This window comes from Charadrius vociferus, unplaced genomic scaffold (genome assembly GCF_000708025.1).
Source record: "Charadrius vociferus isolate BGI_N301 unplaced genomic scaffold, ASM70802v2 scaffold1039, whole genome shotgun sequence".
NCBI classification, from domain to species: domain Eukaryota; kingdom Metazoa; phylum Chordata; class Aves; order Charadriiformes; family Charadriidae; genus Charadrius; species Charadrius vociferus.
Genome location: NW_009650167.1, coordinates 302,184 through 313,968, shown reverse-complemented (window position 1 = coordinate 313,968; position 11,785 = coordinate 302,184). Strand labels below are relative to the sequence as shown.

The 11,785-nt window shown below is 54.8% G+C and overlaps 1 protein-coding gene across 1 annotated transcript; it reads right to left on the bottom strand.

Moving 5' to 3' along the window:
* Positions 1-10,326: 10,326 nt before the first annotated feature.
* LOC104293009 (prolactin-releasing peptide receptor-like) lies at positions 10,327-11,446 on the bottom strand. Its single transcript, XM_009892444.1, has one exon. The coding sequence runs from the start codon at positions 11,444-11,446 to the stop codon at positions 10,355-10,357; it is 1,092 nt and encodes a 363-aa protein (XP_009890746.1). The 3' UTR covers positions 10,327-10,354.
* Between the last annotated feature and the right edge of the window lie 339 nt (positions 11,447-11,785).

Here is an 11,785-nt window from a genome sequence, read left to right as displayed (position 1 = left end):
GCTAAGCAGAAACGGGGCCAAGTGGCTTCTTTCGGGGTGATCTCCTGGGAACTCCAGCCCTTCCACAGCCTGAGCCTCTTGCTTAGGACCCTCACGACCCTTAGAACCTGGGCACTGCAAGGAGAAAAGAGTTCTTGTTTATATGTGACTCTTTTCCCGTACCAGATGAGGAGAAATGACTCCCAGAAGCAAGTGCCGGCGGTCAAGGACTGAGCGTCCTGGATGGCATTGCTGGTGGAGCGGAGGCAGGACCTGAGGCTGTGACCTCCCTAGGTCAGGGCGAAGACGTGCAAGGCCACAGAGATTCATTTCTGGCAGAGTAAAATGACACATTCGAGCCTAAACGACGAGAGAACAGCCCTTCTCCTCTGGTGGAGCCCCAGTGAGAAGTCATCATCACCATGAGGGACCCTTCCCTGGACCTTTCCCACCTGTGGGCTCCTCAAGGCTCTCCACGGCCCTGCTGCTATCCCGAAGGGGACGCTATCCCAAAATCATTGCGTGGGGGACAGATGAGGTACTGCCAAAGCAGTCTGTGCCTCCCAAAAATGCAGGAGGAGGGCCCATCGCTGAACCTGCTGACTGTATTGGGGAACATCGACAAGTTGCTGGGACCAGACCATTACTAATTAAGGTCAACCACGTACATCCTCAACTATCCAGCATGCACAGAAGGTGATTCATCCTTAGAAAGAAGCCTTTACTCCTTATTCCTGCAGAAATTGCTCATGTCAGCTATTCCCAGGGCCTCCGGGGGTGAGCAAAGCTCTGGGAGCCCGACAGCACCGTGCTCCTCTGAGTGGCGATTGGCGCCAGGACAAAACAGGGTCACCCCGTGTCTGCGGTGGGGCTCTTGTGGGACCTCTTCACTGCTGTTCCGTGGCCATCTGGCAGCACTTCCCGTCTCTGTCATAACGTAATGGAGCAGGGATGGGTTTATTTTTATTTCTCCGCAATCGGTGTAATAGAAGCAAAAGCGGCGGGGCCCCTCGTCAGCCCACCCGTCTCTTCCCCGTCGCTAACTGCTTCTCATTCAAGCTGAACATTGGCTCCCAGCGATTTGGGCCACTGGACGTTGCCATCGAGTTCTGCCGAGCCCCGGGTACTTCAGCGTTCCTGGGAAGTGTACGGCACTGGCTTCTGGGGTTGGATGGGGCTTTGAGCTTCAGCCCCGGCTCAGGAGATGGAGGAGGAGGAGGAGGAATTGCGTGTGTCTGCACGCGGGCGGCTCTTCACCGGCGCCAGCCGTGGAGGGACCCTGCTGGGGCAACCCCAGCACGCACAAACCCGCACCCCCTGCTTCAGCTCACTCATCCCTTCGCTTTTTCGGCATGCGGGGGAGCGTCGCCGCCCTGCGCTGTGTCTCCTGACGCCTCCCCCTGCCGCGATGGACAAGGGGCTCAAGGCAAACCGCGTTCCCTCCAGGAAGAGCGCGATGTTAAAGAGGTGTTTAAATCTGCTGCCCGGCGTAGGGCTGGGGAAGCCTGGCCCCGTGCCCCGCACTCCTCGGGGGGTCGGCGCCTTCGCCTCTCCCCTCGCCGCGCGGAGCGCAGCGCAGCAGCTATTTATTCAGCAGCGCTCGGCGCTCCTGGTTAATCAGAAAGTCAAACGGGAGCGCGGAGCCAGGAAGAATGGTTAATAGGAGACACCCGCTAAGCAAACAGACATCAGCGGGGAGAGCTCGGGCGGGAGGGAGAGGGATCAGCGCGTCTCTCTGCCGACACGCTTGGGCAACCGCTGGTTTCGAACCAAACTCCTTGGGAAGGAGAGGATGGATATCTCAACTTCAAAATGTCCAAATAGCCGCTCGCCGCACCCTCTGCTCCCGCGTTCCTTAATCCCCACGTTAGTCATTCCCTCCGGCTGCGGGCAGGAGCGCTCTGTAGAGGTATAGATCTGTTTCCCCTCTGCTGCTACTCTTCTCAGCTCTCCTCTCCTCATTTCTGAACAGTTAAGCTTGTGCGTAAAGAGACCCCTCGGAAAGGTGATTGGGGAGGAGAGCTGCCTTTCTGCCAGGGGAAAAAAAACATTACTGGAGACCTGAGTTGTGGTAACTGTGGTTTTAGCCACAACAAGTGAAAATAAGCCTAGTTTGCTCACGTACATGTTGCAGACCTCCCTCTTTAGCTCGAACCAAGACCTGAGAATAAAGAGATGGGCACAGTTTGTACAGCCCATGAAATCTCTGCTTCGAGAGAAATGTGGGCGCTGTTTTGCAAGGCCTGTCCAGGAAACCAGAAATTAAGGGATCCCTGGTTAGAGTCATAATATTATTCTTAATACACCAGGAAACAATAATAACATGAAATCAATTGATATTTCCTAAGAGTTTTCCAGCCAAGTTCCTCCACAAACAAAATTTGTCTAATGGTCCCAGTTTAGCAGAGGAGGTTCTCTTTTATTGGCTGTTTTGTCAACGGCAGTCACATTCATCACTGATGACATCAAGACAGAACAAACATAGTCAAGGGGGGCTAATTTTGTCTGCTGTGCCTGATTGGAAGACAAAGGAGGAAATTTCCAAGAGGCAATTTGTGTACATGTAAAAAAAAAAAAAATCAGTGATCCTTCATGTACCTTTATAGCTAATGCTACATCTCAATTTATTCTGAAAGGCAGGACAAAGGATTTCATCATTTGCAGCTGTGGGAGAAACCAGAATGGTAATCAAATAATGGCAATAATACCTTGCATGTATGTAAGCTCTTTCAAATGATAATCTCTCGAGTGCTTTCTAAAGAACGGCACCGTAATAAATAATATTATCTTCCTCCTAGAGCCATAGACATCTAAACAGGCTCAGGCTAAATGGCCGGGGCCCTTGATGTTGTTAAATCCCGCCGTAGGTTTGTCCCTACTGTTTCCCTTTACGGAGGTTTCTGGCAGGAAGAACCCTGTTGACACTACCCTTCCACTTCAGAAAGTTTTCCAACTTTTTGCAGAGCGAGATGAGCAATGGGCGGGTTCGGGGGGGCTGTGGGGACCGTGGGGTGGCTCTTCCCTGCCAGACGCCAAGACGTCCCTGGCCGAAGCCGACGCTGGGGGCTGCGCTGGAGGAAAAGGGCTGTGATTCGAAGGGTGGTCCTTGGAGGTGCCCTCAAACAACTCGGTGTGGGAAGCGTCAGCAGCCTGTGGGTACCCGAGGGCAAGGACGAAGCCACCGAGGCACAGAGGTGGGGGACCGGTTGGAGGGCGGGCACGGAGGACAAAGCCAGACTAGCTTGAAGCAGGCAGGCTCAAGTCACGTACCTGACCTACTAAAATCCCTAATCTTAATCAATTTAAGGAGGAAGGTGTTGAGCACAAAGAAAATGACAGTCCACCTAAATGCAGTATTACCGGTTTGCAAGTCAGTAACAACTCAAACCAGACAGTCTTGAATGCTCCTGGGCCATCTTCCAGCAGGTGGGAGCGCTACAGGTCACCAAATCTCACTAGAGAAGAGGATCATGAGGTCTTTAAATACCCATCCAAAACACGTTGGGAAAGATCTACATAACCGTGAGGGCTTCACTCTGAGCACGTGTTGGAGGTCCCATGCCACCAGCGCTGAAAGGTCTTGGGTATCATAGAGAACAATTTCCTAAATCAAAAATATTGCCCCCAGCTGAGAAATGGATCATCTTGTACCTCATCTTGACGGTTAAAAAAGGATTAGTCTCAGCTGAGACGCACGCAATTGAGAGTTGATTGGACATTTGCGATGTGCAAACCCCCCTGGCCCGGAGGTCTTTATTGGTTTTACCAAATCAACTCGATAAAACATTTAAGCAGGATGCGAATCGCAGAGAGCGCTGCTCACGAAGGTCATACCCTGCATTCAAGAGCCTCATGCTAATTAAAAAACCCCTTTAGCGGTCTAACTTTTGGCTAATTTAGTACCTCTTCAGCGCCTGGCAACCGGCTGTCAGAAGGCTGTTTGCGGGAGAGCAAGAGCAGCGCCGCGCTGGCCGGAGCCCCGGGGTACCAACCATATTCCAGCTGACAGGAGAGGTTGCATGGAGGCAAAAGTCTTAGTAAGGGAGGATGGTCCAACAAAATTCTCCCTTTGATGCCCACCGGTTTCTGGTAGCAAAAGCGAACGGCGTCTTGCCGAGGAAGCTCTGCAGGGTCAGCCTTCAAACATGTTTTCATCACCCATTTATCTAATTCACTTTCATTAAGCGAACAAATTATGTTCTTCTTTATATACCCAGTTTCTTTGAATCAGAGACCGCGGCTACTGGATTTCTGGAGTGGTTCTGAATTTATTCTCAGAAGACGCTCGGGTTTTACCTCACCCTGGCGCAGAACAGTGCTTTCCCATTTCCTGTGCGTAATTTGGGGAGATGAGCAAAACATCTCAACGGGGAGCCTGGGGGTGGGGGGTTGTTCTCCCGGCGCGCGCTAATTGCCAATTCTAATCTGGTCTGGAAACAGGGAAGAGGAAACTTCGTACTCTTTGTAGATCGGTTCTCCAGGATTGACATATATATATATAAAAAACCACATAAATTGTTTGCGGCTATGGGAATGAAGGGGCGGTGGGTCTCCCCCGTCAAAGCTGCCCACCTCATCGCATTAGCGTCTCTGAGCCCCAGTTGGGGGGGGGGAAAAAAAAAAGGACAAGAACAGCTATTTAGGGCAATTTAAGGGGTTTTAATTAAGAGTGAAGTAATAGAGCTTGTGATGGGAGGAAATTAAGAGAGAAAGAGTCGCTGGATAACAGCCCGTGATTTCCTGCGGTGCCGTGGTTGGAAGGACTAATAGCCCGTGGCAAATAGTAAAAAATAGTAAAAAAAGGCCATCCTTTTAGGTCAATTAATGCTAAGTGGGAGCAAATAGTGGGAAGCCCGGACAAACCCTGGGGAGGGAAGGGCTGGGATCCTCCCCCTGCTCCTGCCATTTTCCAGGTTCGTCTGCTCTCTGTTTACAGGAATAAAATTTTCATAAAACACAGAACTGCCCATTCAGTAAGTGCCTCTCACACAACCTTGAATTCAGAAGAGGCTCGATTTGACTTGGAGACTACAGGGATTTTTATCAGTAGGTGAAATTAATAAGAAAAGAAAATGGACCTGCCGGAGAGGGACCTCTTCTTTTCATTTTATCTGTCTGATCTTGAACAAACAGGGGAATGATGTTTTCCTGTAAGAAACTCGCAGGGAATCGGCCGCGTTGCTCAGCAGCCTTTGGGAAGAAATAGGTTTGCATCTCCGGCCACGTCCTCCTCCCCCGAAGATGAAGGTGAACGCCGAAGAGAAGAGCAAACCCCATACGGTCTCCAAGAAACACAAAAGCGTTGACCCTTCTGTGCTCTCCCGACTGGCCGGCGTGGCCGTGCCTTTCACACAAGCCCAGTTCTGGGGGAAAGAACACAATCCAGCAGTTTCTGTGCTCTGGTTCTCATCCTTTCCCACCGTGGCTGAATCCATCGCACCCACAGGGGACCAGCCCGTGGGAGGACGGGCTGTCACCCCTTTGGGAGACCATGGACACGGGGATGAGCTTTGCATCGCAGCGGCCACCCGCGATCCCGTGGGCCACGGCGGCTTCATTAACCCCCAGATCTTAAACGAGACCTTGAGCGGACTAAGTTTGGTCCGTAGACCCGCACGCGGCTGGAAAAGCATCGTTCCCAGCGCCCCGCTCCCAGGAGCCCCACTTGGTGTGAAATCCCCCTTCCCGCTGGCGTTTTGCAGGTCTTTCCCCACCAGAACCAGAACCCGCATCTTCTGTCGTCGCTGCTCCTGTGCCTTTTTGTGTTTCTTTTTTTTTCGTGTTCAAGGAAAAAAAATAACTGCAGGCGGTGGGGAGAGCAGCAGCCCCGGCCTCTCCCGGCTGCATCTCCGGTTCTTTCCAGCTGGGTAAGAGTTAAAGAGGGAGAAATCCCTGCACTGCTCCCCGGGGCACCGGGATAAGGAAATAAGGGCTGACGCTGGAGTCAATTCCTTGTTTAAGTCTTTACATCGCAAACGCTCCGGATCTTTGGTTTGTCTTCTCTGCATCTTTAGCCAAAGGTCAAAAAGATTCCGGTTTGGCTCTTGTTTGCCCTGAGACTAAGCCGGAGGAGAGCCTGGCTCATAAAGCCTCAAGCGCGTTAAATGCTGCGCACTGATGATGTTCTCCAGACCACTCCATCCCACGGGGAGGAGGGGGGAAATCCATATAAAGTCCGGAAAAGCTTCTTCCTGCCTCGAGACACCAGCAGGAGCAGGGAAGGGAACATCTGGTGAGGGATGCTCCGACCTCGCTCGCCCCAGGGGACTTTGACCAGGAGGGGACCGGGAGTGCTCCAGCCCTGCGCCGTGAAAGGAGAGGGGCAGGAAAAGCCGAACTGGGGACGGGGAAGGGAAAAGATGCTCTGGTCCTCTACCCAAAGGGACTTCCCCCGGCACCCCACTGAGCACCGCCTCACACCGGGACCCCCTCATCACCCCACCGCTGCCCCACTCCATCGCGGTATGGAACTATTTGGGCATTTCCCACCCAAACCGCATAACACACTCGTGTGAACAGCTATTATGGGGTTGGATCGATGCACCCCCAGCTGCTTCAGCTCCCTCCTGCAGCAGCACTGTCTTTTTCTTAGAGTTATTTACTTCTCCGCTTTTTTTAACGATTTGTGTGGTTTTTTTTCCTCCTAGGCTTTGAGCCCGGTTTCTCCCTGTGTAGCAGAGAGCTTTCAAGCCACGTGGCAAAACAAAAGGAGCGACACAGTTGAAGTAGGTAGCTGCCAGGAGCTCCGGATTTCTGTTTAAAACAGGAGTCAGAAAATAGAACACGAAAAGGCACATTTGCATTCTCATTTGTGCTGCTTGACGTCGGCGACAGAATGCAGCCGGAACAAGCGATGTTTTAAACAATACGGGAAAAATTCTCATCTATTTGGGCTTTGGTTTTGCTGTGGGTTCGTGGGCAGCCGTCGCGCTCGGCAGAGAAGCTGCGATTGCCGCGTCCCTTAAAGCACAGCTTTGCAAAGGGGTGGGAACCGCGGAGAACACGCGAGCGGCAGAAAACGCGTCCGTCTGTCCTGTCCCGGCACCAGCTCTGTGCCAGGAAGGGCTGTCTGCAGGTCCGAGAGTGGAGCTGCCGGCGGGCAGCCTCGGCTCGGCCTCCGGGCTTGGCAGAGCCGAAATCCCGGGGAAGAAACCACTTTAGTTTGAAATCCGTCGATGTAAAAAAAAAAGCACTCCTGAGCATTTTGCCCATTCCTCCCCGATTCACCCTCCCTAGAGGCCGCCCCGAGTGTAAGGGGAGATTGCAGCCTGCTGGGAGACACCAGCCCCGCGCCATGGAAAGGGACTGGGTGACTTCATCACTTTTGCTTATCATTTTTCTGAACTAATTAAAGGTAGCGATTACCATACCCATCAGGACGGGTGTGAGAATCCCCCTCGGGGCTGGGCAGGCGCGCTGCCTGCGCCCCCACGGAGTCCCGGACCCGGGGGGGACTCCCGGAAAGAATTTCTCCCCAATATCTCATCTAAATCTCCCCTCTTGCAGTCTGAAGCCATCACCCCTCGTCCCATCACTCCATGCCCTTGTACAAAGTCCCCCCCCGGCTCTCCTGGAGCCCCTTCAGGCACTGGGATTTGCTGCTGCAGATTTTGGATAGACAGACACGGGGCGTTTGTAGCGCCGTAGCGAGAAGCGAATGAAAGCACATCTCTACCTCGTTAAAAAAAAAAGAAAAAAGCACTGTCAACCTTTTCTCTCCAGAGCTGCTTCTTCGCAGAGCTCTCCCAAAACCTCGGCCAGCCTCGCTTCTCCAGCCCCGCTCTCAGCGTCACCCCCACGGAGCGACGGCGGCGCGGATAAACACGTCCGCATCGATCGGCTTCCTGGGATGTGACTGAGCTGCAGCCAAGGAGAGCTGACTTTTGTTGGGTTCGAATCGATACAAACACACGGCCTGAGCTTTCTGAGCCTTTATTCGAAGGAAGGACGAGCAGCGCGCCTTCTGCTTTGCTTCGCTCCTGCAGGAGGAGCGGTGCAGCCTCTGCCCCGAGCGCAGCCCCGCGCGGCCGGGAGGAAGCTGCCAGAAGGGATGGCGGTCGGCTGCTGCGCGGGTACGTGACGGAGGCCACGAGCAGCCACAGCACTTCGCACCGGGCAGGTCCCCGTCCCCGCTGGTTGCACCACGGATGTTACCGTGGTCCTTCTAGGGCCACCGTAAAGGTCCCAGCGGGAGGACGGGCGGGCAGCAGCTCGCGGCCAGGCCCAGCGAGCGTGGGTGAGGGATGCTGTTAGCGCCCCACCAGCTGTGTCTGCACCAGAGGATGCCAAGCTGCTCTCTGAAAGCACGAGTGATGGCCAACGCCGTGGAGAGCTTTCGTGCGGTGGTGAGGACACGCAGCGCGAGGGGTTTAAAGTCCTGTCCCCGGGCACAAAGAGCGGTGGGAGATACATGGCTCCGCCCCCCGGAGCACAGCAGCCGATGCTGAACAGAACGCATGGCCTTGGGCGGCCAGAAGCTGTCGTGACCCTGAGACTTGGTGCTTACGGTGCTGCCGGTGCCTGTGGGCTGTCCCCAGGGGCTCCTCCTGGGACACCAAGAGGTTAAAACCAAGTTGGGCATCCACACGCAAAGAGATGGTGCCTTCTCAGTGTGCCACTTGCACGGAGCCAGCTGATGGGCCACGGACACACCGAGCACCTGGAGACACCAACCAGCGTCCCACCAGCAAAGCCACCCTTTATCCAGCAGGTTCTCAGGTAGAGCAGCCCATTGCCGGGACTCCCACCTCCACCCAAGGAGCCTGAACATGGGCATATACGGTCTTAAACTACCCCGAGAGCAGAGATTGAGACATCTTCCCCAGCAAACACATCCCTTGAGATCTTTCTGGATGCTCCATCCCCTTGACTCTTCCTGGGCTATGAAGAACAGCGGTAATTCTCACGGCTGGAGAAATTGGGACCCTCCAGTCTGGTTCCACCGGTGGCCTCCTCAGAAGGGCCAGCAGGTTATGAAAGTCACCTCCACTCAAAACAAGCTGTCTGCTTTCAGCGGCCGCGTGCTTCCACGCGGCCTCCGACTGAAGAATGTGCATTTCTGAATGTATATTGTCCTTTCATGGACGAACCACAATTGAAAAGAAAAAATGCAGAGCAATTTAACTGCTACCTGTGCGAGCGGTGTTCTTCCCGAGGCGGAAAGTGCCATCTGTTGCTTAGGAACAATCTTCACCCTACAAAACGAAGACGCTTCCCAAAGAGTTTTTTAATCACACCCAGTGTGTGTTTGTCTCGCTCAGAAGCTGACCCACCTCCTCGATAAACCACGGGGAGAAGTCTTTGTGCTCCAAATACCCCACACCAGCCATGATGTGAGCTATAGGGTACATACCCCACACCAGCCATGATGTGAGCTATAGGGTACATACCCCACACCAGCCATGATGTGAGCTATAGGGTATATACTCTACACACAACCACAATTCAAGATACCGGGTGTATGCCCCATGCCCGTGAGATGTAGGGTACATCCCCCACCCCCAGCCACGATGTGAGCTATAGGGAATATACTCCATACCCAGCCACGATGTGAGATATAGTGTATATGCTCCATACCCCGCCATGACGTGAGATATAGGGTACATACCCCACACCCAGCCATGGTGTGAGATACAGGGTGCATATATACCCCACACCCAGCCATGGTGGGAGCTATAGGGTAGATGCTCCATACCCTGCCCTGACGTGAGACACGGTGTGTAAAGCCCAACGGGGAACTCGCTCGCCCCGGCAGCCCCCGCTGTCCCGCCGCGCCGTCCCAGCACGTGGCGCCCGCCGCAGGGCTGTGGCGCAGGCACCGCTCCTCGGCACGCAGAGCGAGCGCAGGCACGGGGGCAGGCTCTGACCATGCCGACACAAAGCCATTTCTGAAAACTGAGGCTTACAGAGAACTGCATCGGGCTAGTCGGGCATCCGGTCGTTAACCCGCGTACTCATCCGTCGTTCCCTTTCACCGAGCCAAGCAACCCTTGCTTCACTGACACCTCCTTCCAGCCGCCGGTTGCGTTGGGTGGGGTGGAGACACCTCCTGCTGCGCCAGCGTGTCCGTAGGTGGGACAGCAGGTACGTCCTGCTCCGAATCACGCTGCCTTTGCCCGCTTGCCCTGGCTGTTGCTGCACCGCTTTGTTTTCCCCCAGGAACAACACATCCTTGAGCCATGCAGAAGAGCTGCTCCTCCAGGACACGAAGCCCCATCATTTTTTTTCCCCGGTGCCCGCTCTCCTTGCTGGGCACAAGAGACCTCTTCTGGGAACAGCGACACGCCACCGCAACCAGCCCCCAGCTGCCACGTCCACTCTAAAGCAAAATGCACACAAGGTCCAAAAGCAAAATTGATCTCTTGGGGTCCTTCAGTTAAGAGAATCTAGTTTGCAAAGCTATCTTATCCGAGACGCCAGTGGGAGCATCTGCCAGGGTGGAGCAGGTATTGAACCGAGAAGCCTTGCAGGACATAACGCTGGAGCTCTTCTTCTTACGGTAGAAGTAGCTGCTGAGGTGGAACCAGAACTTGTCATGGAGGGAGGCATAGATGAAAGGGTTGTAGCAGGCAGAGCTCATGGCAACCAGGTGACAGGAGACCTGGATGACGTTGACGTACCTCTTGTCCAGGATAGTGAACTCCTCGTCGATGTCTCTGATGAAGTTCACCACCTGGAGGGGCAGCCAGCAGATAGCAAAGCACACCACCGAGACAGTGAGCACCCGGAAGGTCTTCTGCTTCGTTTTGGTCCACTTGTCTCGGCAGGGGTAGGCAGCGCCCGGGACGTTCCTCCGCCGCAGGTGGTAGGTGATGGCGCAGAAGGAGACTGATACCGCCAGAAGTGGGAGCATGTAGGACAAGAGGAGCATCAAGCACGAGTAGAGCAGCCGCTCCCTCTCTTCGTGCTTCCAAAACTCTTCGCAGATGATCATGTCATGGCCGATGGTGTTGAGATCCAAGTAGTGGGTGTGCAGCGAGGTGGGAACAGAGGCCATGATGGAGAGTACCCAAATGCAGGCCACGAGGCAGATGCAGGACCTGCGGCTTATCCTCTTGCGGATCGGGTACGCCACCACAACATACCGGTCGATGGCGATGGCGGTGAGGGACAGCACCGAGACGAAGACGGTGGCGGCCTGCATCAAGGTGACGAAGTAACACATGAACATGCCGAAGAGCCAGCCCCGCACCTCGAAGGCGTAGGAGACGGTGAGGGGGACGCAGGCGAGGCACATGATGAAGTCGGCCGCCGCCAGGTTCCCGATGAGGAAATTGGTGGTGCAGTGCAGCTTCTTGGTGAGCGTGATGAGGAGGATGAGGAAGAGGTTCCCCGTGCATGCCACCACCACCAGCGTGGCATAGAGTGGGATGAAGAGGGGCTTCAGCTCCAGGAGGAGGTCCAGGCCGGTGAAGAGCGGGGCTGAGCTGTTCTGCCAGGAGTCGTTGGGCAGCCGACTGTGAGCCATGCTGTCCCTGCTGCGGCCGACGCTGCTTCTCCACACCCCGGCGTCAGACAGAGATGAGAGTGTGAGCCCTGGAGGGGAAAGGAAGGTGCTTTGGTCGTGTTTGGGCAGAGGAACCCGTCCCCAGGGTCTGGGTGCTCTGGCGCAGCCCCGTAGAGATGCAGCGGCTGGTTTAAAAGATGCCGCTGCTTTTGAAGAGCGAACGTGGCCCGTGGCAGGCGCAGCGGAGCTTCGCCACGGAGAAAACGGGGAACGCGGCTGCGAACTGGTTAAGCGGCGCAGATGTGCGGGGAGCTGCCAGTTTGGAGCCGCGGGACTGGGAGAGCAGCTCGGGGGTCCTCA